At 34.1% G+C, this 19,469-nt stretch overlaps 1 protein-coding gene and 1 long non-coding RNA gene across 6 annotated transcripts in view; one reads left to right on the top strand and one right to left on the bottom strand.

Moving 5' to 3' along the window:
* Positions 1-19,469, bottom strand: part of CDH12 (cadherin 12) — a 998,421-nt gene that overhangs the window by 3,936 nt on the left and 975,016 nt on the right. For all 5 annotated transcript variants that reach the window (XM_082453738.1, XM_082453737.1, XM_082453739.1 and 2 more), the window contains 3 exons: positions 10,640-10,761; positions 6,908-7,025; positions 2,791-3,042 (listed from right to left, as the gene is read on the bottom strand). In XM_082453738.1, coding sequence (XP_082309864.1) covers positions 2,791-3,042; positions 6,908-7,025; positions 10,640-10,761 — 492 coding nt within the window. The remainder of the gene's footprint in view (positions 1-2,790; positions 3,043-6,907; positions 7,026-10,639; positions 10,762-19,469) is intronic.
* LOC309656873 overlaps positions 1-19,469 on the top strand; it is a 1,296,162-nt gene that overhangs the window by 683,703 nt on the left and 592,990 nt on the right. The window lies entirely within an intron of this gene.

Below are 19,469 nucleotides of genomic sequence, written 5' to 3'. Positions count from 1 at the left end.
TAAACATACTGTAATCTATAAGGATCATATCTATGTTGACTTTTTTTCATTGTTTAAATTCAACTTCATTTTGAAATTGTAGCTAATATGAAACCATAGCAAAATTATTCACAAAAATCAAACAATTGTAGCCTTATATTTAACATGCATTGTATTTAAATATCTCAGTGTCATGTAAAAAGTGTGCGTTACAAAATTTAAAAAGAAAGAAAAGAATGGTTGTTCCAATCATACAGAGAACTGTATAGTATTGAAGTAATAAAACTTGAATATTGTTTGCCCATAGCTAACACTTAGATATTATTCATACCTATATTTCTCAGTTGTTAACATTACTGTATTTATAATGAAATAAACACAAATTACGTGACACTTTTAAATGCAATAAACAAGAAAGAGAGAGAGAGAATATAGAATATAAGGGCCTTAGCTTTTCAAATTATGTCAGCTAAGACCACAAATTATTTACATTTCTGTGTCCTACCATATTGAGATATTTTCCAAACCAAAAGTCTAGTATTCAGGTTACCTTCTTGAAGCAAGATAATATTTTGAAATAGTTAATTTATAGACCCTCATTATTGAATATCTCTTTGTTCCCCATTAACTCACAGCCATCATTACATCAACAGTGTTTATTTTTTTCTGGGAGTAAATAAGCACAGATTCACACCATGAAGTCAGTGCTCAACTTTGCCCGGCATAATACTCCCCCCCTCTCCTCCATAGTGGTGGCAATAGATTGAAAGCCAAAGTGTTTGATTTACCATAACAGAGTCTGGAAGAAAGACTCTTGTCATAGGATTAGAAAGTAGGAGACTGCATGATGATAAAAGCCCATTTATTCCCTCTTCTTCCAAAATTAAGGAGGAAGACAGAGGAGATATAGGTAGAGCTTCTGTACAATGGGCCTTGCAGAGATGTTTAGCACTCTGCACTCCTTCCAGGCTTTAGGCAAATCTCAGAACTAAAAGCACTATTATTTGTTCACCCAGAGAGTGTGTGAGAGACTGTAAACCTCACAGAGAAACCCTGCATATGTATAAAATGGCTTTAGAGTATCTATGGCTGAGAAAGAGACTAGTTAGATGTGCTTGAGGGTCAAATAGAAGTTCCCAAGCACCACAAGATTCTCATGCTACCTCTCACCCTAAAAAAGACATTAAAATGGCTAAGAATCTACTGGAATATCTAAAGGGGTATGAGATTGGCTAAGGAGATCAAAGAACAGATGGATTTGTAAGCAGACCCCATGGCAAGACTAAGAGTGTCAACATTCGCAGCTGGGTACTAGCAATCCACAACTAGGAGCAGGGTGGACACTTGGTAAATGTTTGGATGAATGAGTGGCAGATGACAGTATGTGATAATGCTAACCTAAGCAACACGAATTGTTACACTGTAAGAGGGCCAAAGAGGACAAAGACCAGCATCCAGACTATGCCAAATCATGCTAGGTGGAGACGGAAATACTCTGGGACTCAGACAGCCCCCAAGAGTATGAAAAAGAAGCGCTTGTTTCGAAGTTAAACACCTAATTGATCTTGCTCAACTTCAGGTGTGAGAACACTATTTTGCATCTTCCCTTTTAAAGGGGTTTATATCATCAGCACAAACAGATGTCAGATATAATTTATAATTCTAAATTTTAAGGACATAAAGAATACTTTGTTCTACACATCAAGGTTATTTGCGTGGAATTAATATCTGCATCATGCAAATTGGACCAGAACTCTACCCTCCAAACCAAAATGAGCTTCTGACTCACAGAATGTTCTTCACAAATTAGTATATAATGCCTTGTACCATGCTTTACACCCTAGTAAGTTTTTAAAATTCTATTTTCTATCCTAGAGATAAAGGTAGGTATGTGCATTTGTCAGAATATTTTGGTTAAATAATAAACATGAATATATAAGCTGATCCCACAGTGCCCAACTGTACTTCTGTTGCAATTTTAATTTAAAGGAATGCTTAGAAAAATAGAAAATCTGTCTTTGCTTTTGTGAATCTGGCAGCGAATGAATAAATGAAATACAGTCAGCTGAACAGAGCTGATGGAAGAGGGAAGCCCCTAAAGTAGGTTTTCATTCTCACAGAGATGTTACAGAATACATTTACTTCAATCCTTTCCCTTTGCTGCACTTCTTGATATTTCACTGTGTTCTGTTCTGTTCTAGTGGGAATGGTTAGAGTTTTTGATGTGAGGAGATCTGAGAAAAGTGGAATAAGAATTGTGTCTGGCCAGCACTTTAGACAGGAAAAAAAATTTGGAGGTGCTTTTACCTTCTACTTCTTTCCTGTTCTTTCTATTTTCTTTATTTCTTTATCAAACTGGCACTTGACAACTACTGTTCATCTAGTATAATTTTAAAGGTTATACAACACTTTATTAGGCAGCAATAATTACTAGGATGTAAAAAATGAATTTAAAACCGTTGCTGCAAATGAGATATTTGTCATGAAAAAGTTCATCGCAGCAAGTGCCACAAACTGTTATTACTTCAAAATTCCCTAGGGCTTGAACATACTTTTATATTTTTGATGATGTTATTGATTTATTTCTATTGGTATATTTCCATGTGGAATAAAAAAGAAAATTAACACTCATAATATAATTAACTTTAATAATAATTATATAATTCAGTATAGATAGATAGTCTTCCTTCTATCCAAATGTAGCATCTCAATGAAGAAAAACTGATTTACATGCTAAAATGAGGAGTGAGATACACAAAGAAGGGAGGGGGAGAGAGAGAGGGAGAATATGTGATTAATATTGAAACCAACCTAAGAGTATAATAATGCACAGTAGGATTGCAATCAAAGCCCCGGTGCTAAGTCCTACAGGAAGAAAAATTGCTTCCACGTTACAAGACAGGATGGTACCATCAGAGTCACATCTACAAACTCGAATAGTCATTGTGTTTGTGCTGCTCTGGACAGGATAACTGCTGTCTTCTATTACAACAGGGAGGAAATACAACTCTTGCTGCCTGCGGCTGTATCCATTTCTTCGGGTTTCAATGCCAGCTGTGTTGTCTACAAAACATGACATTTATGATAAGATGGTTACCATGAGCATCACTTCAGATCTTCAAGTTGGTATCTGTTAAACAGTAGGAAGCCCTTCTTGAGTCAGCAAAATACATCCATATTTTAATTCTTTCTTTTATCATTATGAAAGCTGCCAAAATGTAATCAAATGTATTCAAAACAATCCTTAGGAAAAGAAGAAACATTAATCTTGTCTGGTGTACGAATTAAATTTTCTATTCAGAAAGAATAGAAAATTGTTTACAAGACAAGAGTATGTTGTGTTGACAGACTATTTTTTATGACATCAAAATCTCACAGAGAAAAAATACTTCAGCAGATGTTTTCTTACATGATTAGAAGAGCCAAGATTACAAAGGATGAGTCAGTATAACATCTTACCTAAGAACCTGTTCTTTAAAATTGACAAATATCAATATAATATAACAGATAAAGCTTGATTTTTGATTTTTCCCTAATCCATATCTATAATACATATATATGTATATGTGTGAATATATATATATGTTTTTTTCACTTTTGCAAAACAGCATAAGAAACATGGAAAGGAAAATAAAATGTGTGAAAAACATCGATTCATTAAAATTTTTAAATATCATGAATTATAATAATCATCACTTTAATATAATCACAAAAGTACTTCATTTTAATTTTGATACAATGAACGATACAACCTTTACTTGGAATAATCCAAGGCAATAAGAATTTAAAATTTTATATTAGTACAACTAATATTTCTATTGAAAGTGTTATTTTGCATGCACTTGTTCTTTACTTCTTTTATTTCTGTACAGAAAAGTGGAATTTTTGTTTTATTCATAACACTATTTCATTTTTTGAGTCTATTGAAGTCACTCCCAGAAACATTTTGCTGTTTTTTAGAAATGTACTAATATTTAGTCCACTGTAGCCATACATGATACCCACTTTGGAATCAGGTAAAATAATTTTAGAAAGATATAGTACTCATTAAAATACAAGTATGTCAGAAAAATGTTACTATATCAGTAATATTCCATTCATTCTATTTGTAGATTCTAATTTCAACAATGAAAAATTAAGCACCTTCTCTATACCCATTTCAGTAGGAAGCACAAAACTGAGAAAAGTTTATGTGATAAGATAGAATTTGGCAGGGGAATATCAATTTGTCATTACACAGAGGATATTTTTAAATTGAGAAACAAAATATAAACCTGCCAAATGTCTATTATAATATTCCCACTAAGAGTCAGTGGTGTTAGGCACTTGTGTTGACGGTAGGAATAGAAAAATGGGGACTAGTTGAATCAATATTGAAATCTTCAGCCATTGATGGTTGTATACTTGAGTCTGGGGAAAGGAACAGTCAAGGATTAAAGCCTGAAACCTGGGTGAAGGTGATTAATAGAAATAGGAAGTCAGAGACTCCGGTGTATTTGCACTTAGGGAGCTAAGGGTTTGATATTCTTGAACATGGTATGTCAAAAGGCAGTCTCCCCTTTATTAAAGATTTAGTTTCAACCCAGTATTATTATTGATATGTGACCATATAGAATTCATTATGCTGTCCATGGTGGGAAGAAAAAAGACATATTAAACCTCATTGTCACACGTAAAATGGTTTCCATCGATTGACAGATAAAGAAAATGCGATATATATTGTATATACACACAATGGAATATTATTCAGCCATAAGAAAGAAGGAAACCCTGCCATTTGTGACTACATGGATGAAGCTGGAGGGTATTATGCTAGTGAAATAGACCAGACAAAGACAAATACTGCATGGTAACTCTTATATGCGGAATGTAAGAAAAAAAAAAAAGCAGAACTCATAGAAATAGAAAGTAGAAAAATGGTTGCCAGGGCCTGGGGGTGGGAGAAATAGGGAGAGGTTGATAAAAGGGTACAAACTATCAGCTATAAGATGAATAAAGTCTGAGGATCTGACATATAGCATGGTGACTGTAATTGATAACACTGCACAGTATAATTGAAATTTGCTAAAAGAATAGAACTTAAATGTTCTCACAAGAAAAAAAAAAGGTGAAAAAAAGTGTCTATCCATTTAAACAAAAAAACTTAAAATTACACTTAAAATATATCAAGATAAAACAGGGGCTATGGTAAATGGCATGAGTGGCAAATACATGTTCAGATCGTGACAAAATACTATACTTTGAGGCAAGATGATCTGATTCATATTATTATGATTAATCATATATAGATTCTCCAGCAAAGATAAAATGGTGGAAAATAGTCAATACTTTCATTCCTGAATGATGTGACCATCTACTTAGTTACCCAAGCCAATGATCTAGAAGTCTTATTAGTCTTCTTCTTCATCATATTTACATACGGAATCTAGGAGATCTAGAATGAAGCTCTATGTATTCTATCTCCAACCACTCACCTCTATCCTCACAGCCATTACCTTAATCCATTGGATTATCCTAATCCAAGATTCTCTCATCCATTTTCTACAATAGTATCAGAAGTAGTCTTGTATCCTTCTATTGTCTTTTCCAAACTGCATCCAGACTGATTTGCTAAAGTGCCAATCTGAATATGTTAAACTCTTGTGTAAACCTTTCAAAGACTTCTCAGGTCATTGGATTTAAGTTATACACTCTTTAAATGACTTGTAGACAGGTTGACCGTATGGTCCAGTTTGACTTGGACAGCCCTATTCTAGGTGTGCTGCTCTAATTAAAATTACAAACACTGTCCACTGTTATTCTCAAACATACTCCAGTTTTCATGATAAAACATGTGGTATCCCTACCTATTAGGCCTTTCATAATTGGGACCTTGTTTCATTCCCAGCCATTCCTCACATTACGTTATTAGATGGCGTAAATCTTATTGAATTTCCTTCTGTGACTCTAATTTCCTTCCCCCAAGTATTTGAAGAAAACTAACTTTAACTTTCTCAAAGCATCCTTTGATTCCTATCAATCATCACCATCATTATATCATCCATCTTATCACTTGTTCATTTGTTCCATAAGCATAGAATCTAGCAAGAATTAGCTTTTTTCTACCCAATATTATGAACTCAGGAGTTTTTATTCCCTATATTATGTCTACAGAAACTTAGAAGAGATAAAATATCCAAAGTCACAGAACAAATAAAGTCAGAGCAACTGATCAGTACTTAGCCTTATTATATCTAATCCAGTGTCCTTTATATTTTTGTAGATTGTAGTAGCAGCAGATGTGATAATATTAGTATTAGTGATAGTGATGGTAGTAGCAGTGGTGGTAGAAATGTAAGTGTAGTTATGATGGCAGAGGTGGTAGCTAAAATTACCTTAAAGGTAATAGGTTTTAGGCATTGTGTTAAAGGATTTGCATACACTATTTTATTTAAACCATGAGGTTAATTTATTTTAACTATGAGGTTGAAATTCTTTAGTATAATTTAATATATCGATAATCTGCCATTAGGTAGTAATGCAGTGGGAGTGAAAACCTATATCATTCTCATTACAAAGACTGTATTCTTGACCTGCGCCATACCATGTGTTATTCAAAAAAACAGTTACTTGTAGGTACAAGCAGTGCATGTAGAACAAATGATATATTTAAAACATGAAAAGTATTCAATTTCCCAGATAGCCTATTGTTTGTTTGACTCATTAAGGGAATGTCCACATTATAAATGGAAGTAATTTGCCTCATTAGATATAGTCTATATAGGTTAACATTTAGCTTACTGCTAGCCATAAAATTTTCTATTTCTTATATATGGATTTCTATATTTTTATGAGCTTGAGTGCTTTTAGGAAGAGCATGGATTTCTACATTTGTGTCCTTTTACAAAGTTGCATGATAAAAGGTAAATTTTTATGTGGTTAAACTTACTTCTGAAGTCCCGAACTGTAAAATTTGGTTTGATGGCAGCTTCAGGTGATAATTTAAAGGAGAATTGCTGCCCAGCAGGTGAAAGATCTCGGTCTGCAGCGCTGACTATCTGAATTATCTGAAACAAAGTTGAGATGAGACTTGAAATCAGTCATCAGTTTCAAAGGGAACTCTACACACCAGGCTAATAAGTTTTTTTAATGAAACATGCAAGTAAACAGAAATGACATTTTTCGAATTCATATCAGTAGGCCAATTATTTACAAATATTTTTATAAACAAATAGCTAAATATTTACAGTTAATAATGGCAGGTACAAGTATAGGGTATGGGCTACTTCCAAATCGATATCTACATAACTAAAAAGGTTAATGACATTGAAAATTCTCACTAATAAGCAAAATAAAATTAAAATGTTCTTGCTTGCATTTTAAATTACATGAAATAAATGCTTTCTAACCTGATTATTTAAAAGTCCTTGAAAAGCAAAATTTTAGTATCTTTATGTTTGTGAGAACGAGTTTTATTTTCATAACTAAGTAAAATGATGAGAAAGAGATACACAGGATGTAGATCTGTTTTTGTTGTTATGTTTCTTTTCCCGCAGTGGATAAGATACAAATTGTGTTTTCATAGAATATTTTTTCTGAAGAAGTAAGTATGACCAAACTTGTTTCAAAATTTTTCCTAAATTGTTCCCATAAGTGTGTAATCTAAGTAGTTAAAATTCTGATACATCAATGAGATGCCCTTAAGAATTTGGAGGTTAACTTCCAAGAGCCAAACTATGAAACTGATAATTCACTATATATGTAAGCAAATCAGAATGGCTTTGAGGTATTTATTAACATATCCAATGGTTTTGCATCAGGAAGAATTTCAGGAAGTGTGTGCCAAAGAGGATAAAAGCAGTGTGCTGCTCAGGTGACCACACTCTTAGACTAAGTTTGAATTTGCCAGAGGAAGACCTTAGATTTCAACTATGACATCCTGCTCCCCAGTGGGCAAAGCCTGCATCCTGTGTTCTTAGATTGATGCCATTAAACATGTCAGTTATTGATCCCTTTTTGTTCTTATTCCATGGTTGAAACCCAGTCTTATGACTATGATCTACCTTCCCATACAGCTGTGTGTGCTCGTAGGCACACACAGAAACACACAGGAACTCACAAATGTATACACTGGGGCTTCTAGTGTCTAGTGCAGTACTAGTAGTTTTTATTTTGACAATGGGTCCTCTAATGAGAAATTCAGTTCGCTATTTTAGTGTAAATCAGTCACACAGGATCTATTTAGCCTTTAGAATTGTCATGGATTCAACACCGAAGGCTAAATATGGCAATTTAGTCAAATAATTACTATACAGACCCTGTAAAACTTCAACTTTCCTTCACATGTGCTCAGATTACTATATCTCACCCATAAAATTTCTTTAAATTATGTGGGGATTAATTTGTGAAGTTCTGTTTTGTTTTGCCTTTGCTATCAACTAGCACAATTATTTACTAAATTAACATCAAAACTTATCAAGAACATAACTTTACAATGAAGAAACATCCTTTAAAACGGCATACGGAGATGAAATTTTTGATATAAACTGGTACTTATCTGTAATTGACACTTGAGAGTTATTGCCCTAAGTTAAACAACTCCAGTACTTCATTGGTTCATCATATAAATCACTATTGATTTATATAGCATCATCTTTCTTTTCTCTTACTTCTTTTGAATACAGATAGATGGATAGATAGACACATAGATAGATACATAGATAATAAGGCATACGTACATATATACATGCATGCATATTCAATTATAGTCCAGAAGAGATAGATAGTTCCTATGCATAGTTTCTAGACAAGGGTTAGGATGGCTGCGGTCAAAAGCAGAAAATGCTCATATACTACATTTCAGACATTTCAGGGTTATGTTTTGTATGGAAATGTGGCCCAATAGGACAAAGACTACCCAACAGGTATTTATTAGAAAAAAAGAGCTTCCAATGTCCACACAGATTCCTTACCACTTTGTCTAAATATAAGAAAATCAAGTTATCTCTAATAACTTCTACTATTCCCAACTTTTTAAACTCTTAAATTTACTGGAGAAACATAGAAGCATTAAATAGAGTTCTATTTCCAAAAGGCTTTCACTTAGTGCATTACAAAATTCTGATTGCTGTGAAATAATTAATGTTCCTAAATTACCTAAAAATAAAGGATTGGATTTTTGGGGTGGCAGTAGAAGGCTCTGAAAAGTGGAGAATAGCTAAGTTGTAGAATTTTGGTAAACCTCTTATAACTCTGCAAACAACCAATTCAGGTTATTTATTTATGTAGACATTTATGCAGCATCTACTATTTCAGACAATAAATCAGGCACTAGGTTCACCCCATGTAAATTTTGGATGCATTTAAAGTGATAAAGCATTAAAACTTTTAAAAAATTTATTTCTGTGTCTATTCAAAATTAATGATCCAAATTTATCACTTGGGAAAATATGACTAAGTCATACTGTAATAAAGTTAATACTTTCCCCAAATTATCAAAAGCCGTAATAAAGCAGCACGGTCCACTAGAAGTTCCTGTACTGATGGAAATACTCTACATCTATACTAATAAAAATGGTAGCCACTCGTCTCATACAGCTACTGAGCACTTGAAATGGGGCATGTGTGAATGAGAACATTTACTTTAACTTGTATTTAATATTAATTTAATACCTATAAGACTAGTGAACATCACAGGATTAGAACTATGGGACAAATATTCTATGAAGCAGTAGAAAACATTCAAATTGAAACAAATACTAGATATTAAAAAAGGACCTTTTTCAATAAAGATACCGTTTTAAATATTGAGATATTTCTTCAAGTAAGAATTAAAACTTCAAATTTACTTAAATGAGTAGTTATGCTATTTAAAGGTAATTGAAATAGACAGCAAAGCAAAGCATACTGATGTATTTTTCTTTTGGAACCTAGGTATACAATATTGGATTAATTATATTCTTGTTTCATATCACACTCTTACCATTTGCTCATGACTGGTTCCTATTATATTATATTATGTTATATTACATTATATTATATCATATCATATTATATATTCACTCATTCATTTATAATAGTGTAGAAAAAGGCTAGCTACCCACCATTGTCCACATAAACTCTAGGATTTTGACAACAACTTTCATCAACTATATGGTCCTTCCTCATATCCTCTCCCCACCAGAACCTCCCTCCAGAGCAATACGTAATAAGAAAATGTAATTCAGATATTTTGAATAACCCAGATGCTCTACTCAAGGCCACCAGAGAAAGCTTTCCATTTTTCAAGGGCTTAAGAATTGTTATGCACCTTTTCATAAAAGCATGTGAGCAAAGCAAGAAATACTATAGAAGAATGTAGTCTAAAGTTGCTTGCTTCCTGGATTTAGAGTCACAAGTTCTTTAGAAATTCCACAGTATACAAATGGAAAACAACAGAATCTGCAATCCTAGAACTTTTAGTTATACAAAGAATATTCACTAGGCCATCATCACTTTATCCCCTGTGGTATTAACTCCACATCCAAAACATACCATTAATTCAAAAGAATTTACTATCTTTTATGGTTTCTTTTATGAAGACATAAGATCCATGTGTGTATATTCATGCAAGGTCATATAACCTAAAACACATGCATATAGTGGGTGTTTATACACTCAGTTAACAATATTGATAAGATACCTGTCCTGGTTTGGCATTTTCACACACAGCTGTCTCATATGGCACAGATATTTCGGGAGGAAATTCATTGACATCTAGGACATTAATTAATATGTTGACTCTGCTGGTTAATAATGGGTTACCTGTTAAAAACATAAAAGGAGAAAAGATGATTACAAAATCTGATCAGTTATTGTTCTTATAGTAAATAGCATTAACATTTTAAAAAATCAGCATTCATATGGAATCCAAAGGACTTTCCTTTATGGAAAGCTGAGGCATTGTGCCAAATATAAATGATAAAAAGATGGATTTACATGCAGACACTGCTATATTTAAAACAGATAACCAACAAGGACCTACTGTATAGCACAGAGACCTCTGCTCAATATTCTGTAATAATCTAAAGGGGAAAAAAATTTGAAAAAGAATAGGTACATGTATATGTATAACTGAATCACTTTGCTGTACACCTGAAACTAACACAACATTGTTAATCAAATATACTCCAGTAAAAAATAATTTTTTTTTAATTATAAAAAAAAAGATGAATATTGGCGCTATCAATGTCATGCTGTCAGAGCACCAGCAGTGCACTATACCAGTATTTATCCCTGAAAATCAACACCAAAGTTAAGGTCAAACATTTAGCTGGTATTTCATCACAAGTGTAGCCATCATACCAGGGTTAGTTCACAGGATCAATCTTCACTAATAGTGATATTTTTCACTGGATAAAACATATGATTTTCTATGTTTTGTCTATAACTTTATTGGGTAGTATCATCTACATATTTAAATAACTCTCTCAAAATGATTCCTCCAAAAAAGGATGATAAACTCCAAGAATGAAGGAGAGATTGCTTTGCATAGACGAAAATTAAAATAAATTTAAGGAAGTAGAAGTAAGAGCTAGATGGTGGAAAACTACGATGCACCCTGAAATTACTTGCTGGTGATAAGAAAGGAAAGAATAAACAGGGTTTAGTTTGAAAAATTATCTCTGCCAAAATTCCATCACAATTTTTAGCCCCAGCCTGTGATAGATTACCGGCCTCTCTGTCATTTGCTGAAGAAAACCAGAAATAATTAGACTAATAAGGCATAACATAATGCACATCTTTCAACTTATTTATTTTACCTAATGAAGTTTTACAGATGGATAAAGTGCCCCAAATTGTCGAAGGATCTTGCCCAAAGTCATACATCTAGAGGGACGGGGAGTTAATATTCAAACCCAGGACTATGGAAATCCAAATATTATGTTCATTCCACCAGACCTTTTTAAATGATTGGTTATTGTGTTAGATTCTTCATCTGCAGTGTCACTGAAGATTCATAATGTTAGTATTCTCATAGATCTCTATCTGGATGCTTGTAAAGAATACATACAAATCTCACCACATGACTGATTCTGACAAGCCAACAATATTCTGCTGTGCTAAAATTTATCTAAAAAAATAAAAAGCACCGTCAGCCGTAGCTTAAGAAATGTCCACATATTCATATATGACACAGTGAAATCCAACATTGTGTACCAGTACAGGCACAGATAACATAAAGGGAAGAGAAATGGTAATTTTGTAATATGGGTTGTGTTTATAGAAGGTGTATTGGTCATCTTGGAGAAGGATGCAAAAAATATCTATTTATTCAAAAATTAATATTGGTTACATGGCATTATCTTATCTGGTAGAAAAGGTTTGGTTCAGTTTTCACAAGTTATTTAATCTTTCTTCAACTCGTGGTATTAATAGGTGCTAATTCATAAGTTTTTAAGTTTGTTGTATTAAATGAGTGTTCTACAGAATGTTAGATTCGTTTTGGTAAATTATCATTATTCTTATCACCAACTGTAATTTGTGGAGATGATCTAGCTCATCTTCTGTTATTGATATTAAGTATTCATATATCATGAAATACAGATAAAATCAACAGTTTGGTTAAATTAGGTTCACTTTCCTAAACAAACTGTAAATTATCAAAAACTACAGCAAAATCAATGCCTAATACTTCATAATACTTATAATGTACCCATATTCTAAGACATTTCACAAGTAAGCTCATTTAGGTTTCACAGGCAACTCTAATATAGAGACCATTATTATCGCTTATTGTATATGGAACTCTGAAGAACAGAGGGGGAATGTAACTCTTCCAAAAATTCCAAGTTAAAAGTGATAAGATGGGTTTTGAAGCCAAGTGTTCTAGTTTCAAGTCCATGCTCTTAAACTCTATTATATATTAACCTATTCAACTTCTGTACAATGTACAAATCAGCCACTACTTCCTATTTTACTTGGTACATAATTTACAAGTCCCAAGGACATATGAAGAAGAAAGTGGTTTTTTTTCCCTCAGGATTATAGTTTTATTTTAAGTTATGTTTATAGTACAGATTTAATTTTATAATGTATAAATAAGTTATTAATTCAAGCTTATTTTTACCCATGAAAAATTCCCTTTTGGTAGTTTTAAATATAAATCTGCAATATAGATTTGAACATCTGTCCCAATGAGTACTATCAAAATATGATCAGTATTGTAACATCTTATTATTAAAAGTGTTTCTCAAAGGTGTGCTTTTGGTATTTTAGCTAAGACAAATATTTTGTTGTGTGAGATTTTCCTGTGCACTGTAGGATTTGTAGAAATACTGAATTTTAAATGTCACTAGTCATCACTGTGGAAATTACAAAATAAATGCCCAAACAAGAATAGAGGAAAAACTATAATAACAACAAAGACAAGCTATTCATACTGTCAAAAATGAGTGATGGGTTTATGGGTTTCATTATGTAATTCTCTCTTCTACTGCATATTTGTAAAACTTTTTATAGTTAAATGTTTAAAAATGTCACCTTATATTTGTAAATCTGTCTGGGTACATAGTAACATTTCTGTTTGAGAACTACTATACTCAAGTAAGAATTGATCTTTTCCCAAAGTAATATATTTATTAAAGATATATATATATATATATATATACGTTTTCATTTATAATTCATTAAATGATGTGAAAAAGGAATGACTTATTTCCTTTCTGACTCATCTAATCTTTGAAACAGCAATGATGAAATTTGTTTAAACTTGATTTGGCATGAGCATTATTATCCGAATCTTTGCCAAATTAGAAACTAGTTATCATTGAATACTTAGAAAGTAAAATAACTAAAATCTTACACAATTAATTGCTGTGTTCTTAGTAGTCAAGCCATTTAAACTCCAATTATCACTGACCCATGTTGCTTATATTGCATAACTAGCTTATTAATAGTTTTGGGCTCAGATAAAATAATCGATAACTAACTCTATTTTTGCCCCTCATGGCTTCAAGAATGTTTTGTTAGATCTTCTTTCTTTATCCTTGGTGATATCTCAATCAAATCCGATAACTTTTTGAGTCAATTTGAATTAGAACTGCCTTATTAGTAGTATTTTAAAGTACGGCTTAAACTAAGAAAATAAAAAAGATTAAGGCGAAATTATGAAAATCAATAATAAAGGAGCAGTGAAATACCATAAGTGAAATACATATTATAAAACAATATTATAAATTTATGTCAAAAATTTAGTTAACATAGATGAACTGGACAGATTCTTAGGAAGACATAAATTGTCATAACTGACTGCAAAATTAAAGAGAAAATCTTAATAGACCTAAAACAAGTGGAAAAAATTAAGCTGTAATTAAAAATCTTCCCACCAAGAAAAAGTCATGCCCTCATGGCTTCACTGAGAAAGTCTATCAACTACTTATAGACCACATAATATCAATTCTTTGCAAACCCTCTCAGAAAATAGAGAAAATAGAGGAGAAAACACCAGCTTATTTGTTGTTTCTTAATACCAAAAGTCAATTTAAAACATCAGAAAAAAACCAAAGCATGTACTAATATCACTCATGAAAATAGGTACAAAAATTCCTTAACAAAATATTAGCAAGTTGATGCCAGAAGCTCATTAGAAAACTAATGTATAATGACCAAATAGCATTTATCCTATGGATGAAAGGTTAGTTTAACATCTAATAATAGTCAATGTGATATATCATATTAACAGAAGAAAGAACAAAAAAATCACATAGCCATCTCAATAGACTCAGCATTAGCATTTGACAAAATTTATCCATTCATGATTTTATTAAAAATTCTCAACAAATAATGAATAGAAGGCAACATCTTCAACCTGACATAGTCCATCTATAAGAAAACTATAGCCAGTATCATACTCAATGGTGAAAGACTAAATATTTTCTCTTTAATATTGAGCACATGGCAAGAATGTCTGCTCTGACCACATATTGACCATTGCACTTAAGGGTTTATCCAGTGCAAACAAATAAAAATAAAAATTTAAAAAGTATTCAGATGGAAAAGAAAACGTATTTTTATCAAAAAATGACAAGATCCTGTAGGTAGGAAACCCTAGAGAATCCACAAAACACTTACAGATCAAATCAAGTATATTAAGGCTGTGGGATAAGAGAGCAATATAAAAAATGGCCATTTTATACTTAATATACTAGCAAAGAAGAAACTGACACAGAACTGAGAAAAATTCAATTCACAATAGAATCAAAGATAATAAAATATTTAGGAATAAATTTAGCAAAATAAAGGTAGGACTTATACACTGAAATTCACAAATCATAGCTGAGAGAAATAAAATGGATTGCTGATGGAAAGGATCACTGTCAGAAATACAAAGTTGCATAGTCATTTTGGAAAATACATTGGAATTTTCTTTAAACCTTAAATGTGAACTTATAAGCCAACAACTCCACTCCTAGGTCTCTCCCCAAGAGAATGAAATGAATGTCCACAAAAAGCCTGTCTGCATATGTGCATGGAAATATTATGCGTATAGTCCCAAACTGGGAACAATTCAAATGTCTATCTTTTGGTGAATAGATAAACCGTGGCATATCCATACAATAAAATTCTTCAACAGTAAAAAGGAACAAAACAGTGATACGTGCTACAACAACATGACTGAACCTCAATTATATTATGCTTCATTGATAAGAAAAGAAGACTGACATCTCTCCTTACCTGGAGTTTAATTAGCTGCAGAAAGCAAAAAGTTTCAGTGCCTTTGGGTTTCTGAAGTACAAGAGCTATCCGAAGATTCCAGCCCCCAGCTGTCAAGTCTTCCAGACTTCCTGGGGCAGATAGTAAGATGAATTCTTTTAGGATTCCTGACCCAGGGCTTCCCTGGTGGCTCAGTGGTTAAGAATCCGCCTGCCAACGCAGGGGACATGGGTTCCAGACTGGGTCCGGGAAGATCTCACATGCTGCGGAGCAACTAAGCCCGTGAGCCGCAACTACTGAGCCTGCGCTCTATAGCCCGCAAGCCACAACTACTGAGCCTGTGTGCCACAACTACTGAAGCCCGTGTGCCCTAGAGCCCGTGCTCCGCAACAAGAGAAGCCACTACAATGAGAAGCCTGTGCACCGCAACGAAGGGTAGCCCCCACTCGCCACAACTAGAGAAAGCTCGCACGCAGCAACAAAGACGCAACGCAGCTAGAAATAAATAAAAATAAAATAAATAAATTTATTAAAAAAGAAAGAAAAGAATTCCTGACCCAAAGAAACTCCATTGTAATTTGTTATGCAGCAATAGATAACTAATCCCTGGTGATAAGAAATATTAAAATATATACTAAAAGGAAAGAAGGATTCCAACCATGGGGCTGCAGCTGCGATGGGCTCCGCGGGGCACATCGCCGTTGTGCCGGGAACAGCATTCATTGCCAGGGGCCACGCAGGAACTTTGCCCCAGGGGCCTGTTGCTGGGGATGGAGCTCCCACTTGCTTCCAGGTCTGCACTTCCAGCAAGGCTTCTACTTCCAAGGAGACTGATGCAGCTATCAGCTCCCACAGTCCCCAGGCCTCCTGGAATGGCGTCACCGCCCTTTGGAACCACATGTCACCCTGTCCTGACTCACAGGGTCTCTGAGCCCGCCTACCTGCCCTCTGTGGCTGTGGGTTGGGACTGGGTTGGGGTCTTCTGGGACACGGAGCCTGGCCTGGGGGGACTGACTAGCAAGTCCAAGGAGGTTGCTGGCAGTTTCTGGAAGTCCCTTTCCCCATCATCGGCAGATGGAGATCACAGCTACTCCCAGGAGTCTCAGCCCAAGTCAGCCCCTGCCTGGGAGCTCCTGACCCCACTTCAAAGCCTGGACTTTGAGAGGGAGCAGGAGAGCCGGGGCGTTGCCGGTGGCATCTGCACGGACAAGGTGTGGTCAAGCCAGAGGCCGCGTGGGTCTTCGACATCCTGCTCCCCTGCACACTGCCTGGGGTGCTGGTGCCTTAGCAGAAGAGCTGACAGGTCTTCCCTCTGGACTTCATTAAGCCTGTTCCAGCATCAAGTCCATTCCAGCTACATCATACCCCACATATACCGGGTGAGCACAGAGGCTGAGAAGAGGCAACTTACCAGGAACTCCAAGGCCCAAATCAGCAGGATGGGATGCCTATCAAGCTACTCACAATTTATTCATTAACTATGTACATATCTATGTGTTCCAGAGAGTATAATAAACCACAGGCATCAAAGAGGTATAAGATAAAGTCCCTGATACTAAGAAGTTCACACCTGAGAGGATCCCTATACAAATAGATGAAATACAATACAGTCCATGATGTCAGTAAAATAACATTTTCAATGAAAAATATTTCTTCTTTTTGAATTCCAATTTTGATATGTGATACTAAAATTTTCTGTACATATCTAAAATATAATTTTTATCCAAATTTCAACCATTAGGTGAGAAGCTCATCAGGTGGTTTTAATTTCTGCAGAAAAATCAGATACTAATTAAGGAAAAAAAAAAAGCCTGACATTGTTTTGTATGTGATTTTGATAGAGCAATTTTACTGGTTTAAACTACTCCTAAATAGTTTGATTATGATAGTGTACCCATAAGCAGTTGAAAGTTTAAAATAAAATATAAACTATAACAACAAACTTGGATTCTATTATATTTACACATCATATAATAGTGAGAAAAATGGTATCATTTCTAAATTAAGTCCATGAGTATAGTGGTGTTAACGATTATTATTTCCATGTATACAACACATTGAAGGCTTTATGAAATGGTTGAATATTTATAAGTGATTCTTTCTTCAAAGTATGTATTACTTTTCTGTATTACAAGTACTAGTAAAATGTTGCCAATACTAGTATAAATCAAAGTTACCTTTCTTTGAGAATACAAAATATTGATAGTTTCATATAGTTACTCAGGGAAAAAAAAAAGAAATATTAAATGGTAGATAAACTACCTAGTCTCATACATGCAAAGTAATGTATTCATGAAGTGTAAGAGAAAGGCAATTATTTGAGAAAAAATAGGAAAAAATAATGGCTTCAATCCAGAATTGAAACCAATGGTTTTATTTAGTCCTCAGAAGTCAACTACACTCTCTGAGTATGTACATGTCTTCATAGCAACATTAAGCTGTTTTATTTCCACAAATCCATGCTAATATTTAGAGAATTTAGCACACTGGTTCCAACATCAGTATCCATTAGATGACCTAGGTATCTTGTTTAAAATGGAGATTTCTTGGCAATAATCCCAGAAATTCTGATTCAGTTATGTCTTGAATGGGGTCCAGGAATACTGTCCCAGGTGATTCTGATTCAGGTAACAATTAAGAAGTTGAAGAACAGTAGTAAAAAAGAAAGGGCCAACCGGCATGCCTATTCTCAATAAATGTGCATATGACTTACAGTGCCCTTTTGAAAAAAGACTGGCCAAAGTAGAAAGAAATGTCTACGGCTCAAACACTGCAGAAAATCCAGACTCACCCTTGTCTCTTGATCCTGATGAGGTTAACCTCGGTCACCCAGATAGATACGATGTAACCCAGCCAGTGCTGGTTTACAGGGATGCAGGTGCCTTGCATAACTACCTTCCAGACTCACCAGATGGGGAAAGTTGGAGAAGTGATATATGTCTCTTTGGACATATGTTGAGCTAGGGACATATAGTAGAAACAGCAGAAATGAGGATGGGCTCAAAAACCCACTTAAAAAACTTTGTAATTTCTCCACGTGGTATTTAAGGCTCTGTTTGAAAAGGCCTCAGGCTTCCTTTCTTTTCTTTCTTTCTTAAAAATGGAGATATAATTGACATACAACATTATATTAATTTAGGTGTACAACACAATGATCTGATATTTGTGTCGATCTTGAAATGGTTGCCTGAAGCAGGGGTGCGAGGTGTGCAAAAAGTAAATGTGATCAAAGTGTACAGACTTCCAGTTATAAAATAAATAAGTCCTAGGGATGTACTGTACAGTGTGGTGACTGTACCTAACAATACTGTATTCTATATGAGAATAGAGAGGAGATCTCAGGCTCCCTTTCTGAATGCATTTTCTTTACCCTTCCCTACACATTCTGGGCACCAATTGTACCCCCTTACTTGTAATTTCTCATCTTGACATGAGCTTTAATACCTCTCTGCCTTTGCTTAAGATGTTTCCTCAACCTAGAATACCCTCCTTTCCTCCTTTTCAATATCTTCTTCATCTTTTAAAGACTCAGCTCAAATGATAATTCCTGTGTGACATACTATGCTTATGCCTTCAAAAATAATTATTTTATTTATTTTCTGTCTTACAGCACTTTGTATTTCGGTTGCATACTTATGAATTCAACCAGATTGTTGTCTTTCTCACAAAATTTTCAGGCTTAGTGGTTAAGTAATATGGTCTCTAAACTTTCTTCACTTTTAGAGAGACTCGTCTAGTTGCCAAGAAACACATCAGGTAGGCAACTTTCTAAAATGGCTCCCAAGAATCCCCACTCCCTGACACCCACATGAGTTACC

This window comes from Balaenoptera physalus (assembly GCF_965194825.1).
Source record: "Balaenoptera physalus genome assembly, chromosome: 3".
Classification (NCBI taxonomy): Eukaryota; Metazoa; Chordata; class Mammalia; order Artiodactyla; family Balaenopteridae; genus Balaenoptera; species Balaenoptera physalus.
Note: the sequence above shows the minus strand (reverse complement) of the source record. Positions and strands in the feature narration are given on the sequence as shown.